At 63.5% G+C, this 1,620-nt stretch overlaps 1 protein-coding gene across 1 annotated transcript in view; it reads left to right on the top strand.

Annotated features, from left to right (window-relative positions):
* POLR3D (RNA polymerase III subunit D) overlaps window positions 1-1,500 on the top strand; it is a 3,852-nt gene extending 2,352 nt beyond the window's left edge. The window contains exons 2-4 of the mRNA XM_029958432.1: window positions 5-149; window positions 709-861; window positions 1,060-1,500. Coding sequence (XP_029814292.1) covers window positions 5-149; window positions 709-861; window positions 1,060-1,182 — 421 coding nt within the window. The 3' untranslated portion in view covers window positions 1,183-1,500. The remainder of the gene's footprint in view (window positions 1-4; window positions 150-708; window positions 862-1,059) is intronic.
* The last annotated feature ends 120 nt before the right edge of the window (window positions 1,501-1,620 follow it).

Genomic DNA, 1,620 nt, shown 5'->3' with positions numbered 1-1,620 from the left:
TGAGCCTGCAGGCCGAGGAGGAGCTGCTGTTCCTGCAGCTGCCCGACACCCTGCCCGGGCAGCCCCCCACCCACGACTCCAAACCCATCAAATCCGAGCTGCACAACGAGGACGGGCAGGTGGTGGTGGTGAAGCAGGAGAAGAGCCAGGTGGGGGCTCGGCGAGGGAGGGGTGGGATGGGGGTGACGTGTCCCCCCAGTCCCATGGTGTCATCCCCCCATCCTGTGGTGATGTTCTCCCCCATCCCATAAGGATGCCCCCCCATCCCTTAGTGGTGTCCTTCCCTCTCATGGTGTTGTTATCCCCCCCCATTCTGAGGTGTCATTTCCCCTCCAGTCATTGGTGTCATTCTCCTTCATCCCATGGTGACTTCCCTCCCATCCCGTGGTGTGATTCCCTCCCATCCCATGGTGTCATTATCCCCACCCTGGTGTCCTTTCCCCCCCATCCCATGGTGTCCTTTCTTCCCCATCCCATGATGATGTCACTCCATCCTGTGGTGTCATCTCCCCCCATCCTATGGTGCTCTTTTCCCCTCCATCCCATGGTGGCATCCTCCCCATCCCATGGTGTCATCTCCTCCAATTCCCTGTTGTCCTTTCCCCTCCAATCCCGTGCTGTCCCCCCATCCCATGGGCACATCCCCCCCATCCCGTGGTGCCATTCCCCCGTATCCCATGCTGTCCTTTCCCGTGGTGGCCGTGCCAGGAGGCGAAGCAGGCGGAGAACACGTGCACCCTGGCCGACCTCCCCGAGGGGCAGGTGGGGAAGCTGCTCATCCGAAAGTCGGGGAAGGTGCAGCTGGTGCTGGGCAAGGTGACCCTGGACGTGACCATGGGCACCCCCTGCTCCTTCCTACAGGTATGGGGGGCACCCCGTTTGGTGCCCTGGGGAGGGTCGTGCTGCCTCTCCCCATGACAGCAGCGGGGAAGGGTCCTGCTGGTCCCCCCTGGGGACACCTCCAGGCTCCTCCTCCTTCAGCAGGGACCCCCCCACCCTTCTCCCAGGGGATTCCCATGGGACTGGGCCGCTCAGGGGTGTCTCTCCCCTCTGGGACAGGAGCTGGTGTCCGTCGGCATCGGGGACAACCGGACGGGCGAGATGATCGTCCTGGGCCACGTGAGGCACAAGCTGGTGTGTTCCCCGGATTTCGAGGCTCTCCTGGAGCACAGGCACCGGTAGCTGAGGGATTCTCAGCCCCCCCGGCCCGTGGGGACAGTCCCTGCACACCCTCAGCCCCCCCCAGATGTGCCTTTGGGCTGTGGGGAGGGGTCTTGTGCAGCTCCGACCTCCTCCCAGCCCCGTGGGGGGTCAGAGGCGTCCCCCCAAAGCTGCTGCTTCCCCCCCCCTGTGCCAAAGGGGGGTTTTTGGGCATGTGGGACCGTGGGGTGTCCCCCCCTTCAGCTCCCTGGTGGCTGTGGATGCGCTGGTGGGGGCGGGACACACGTCAAGGGGGAAAGAACATGGAATAAAACATGGAATAAACATCTTTTCCCCCTGTGTGGAGCTGCTTGGGTTTGTTCTGCCACCTCTGCTGGGCAGGGGGGTGGGATCCCCGTGCTCCCACCCCATCCCATCTTAACCTGCACCCATTTTACCCCCCAATTCCATCTTACCCCC

The sequence above is a fragment of the Manacus vitellinus genome, unplaced genomic scaffold, assembly GCF_001715985.3.
Source record: "Manacus vitellinus isolate BGI_N305 unplaced genomic scaffold, ASM171598v3 scaffold_154_pilon, whole genome shotgun sequence".
NCBI lineage: Eukaryota > Metazoa > Chordata > Aves > Passeriformes > Pipridae > Manacus > Manacus vitellinus.
This window is presented reverse-complemented; position numbering and strand designations above follow the sequence as displayed.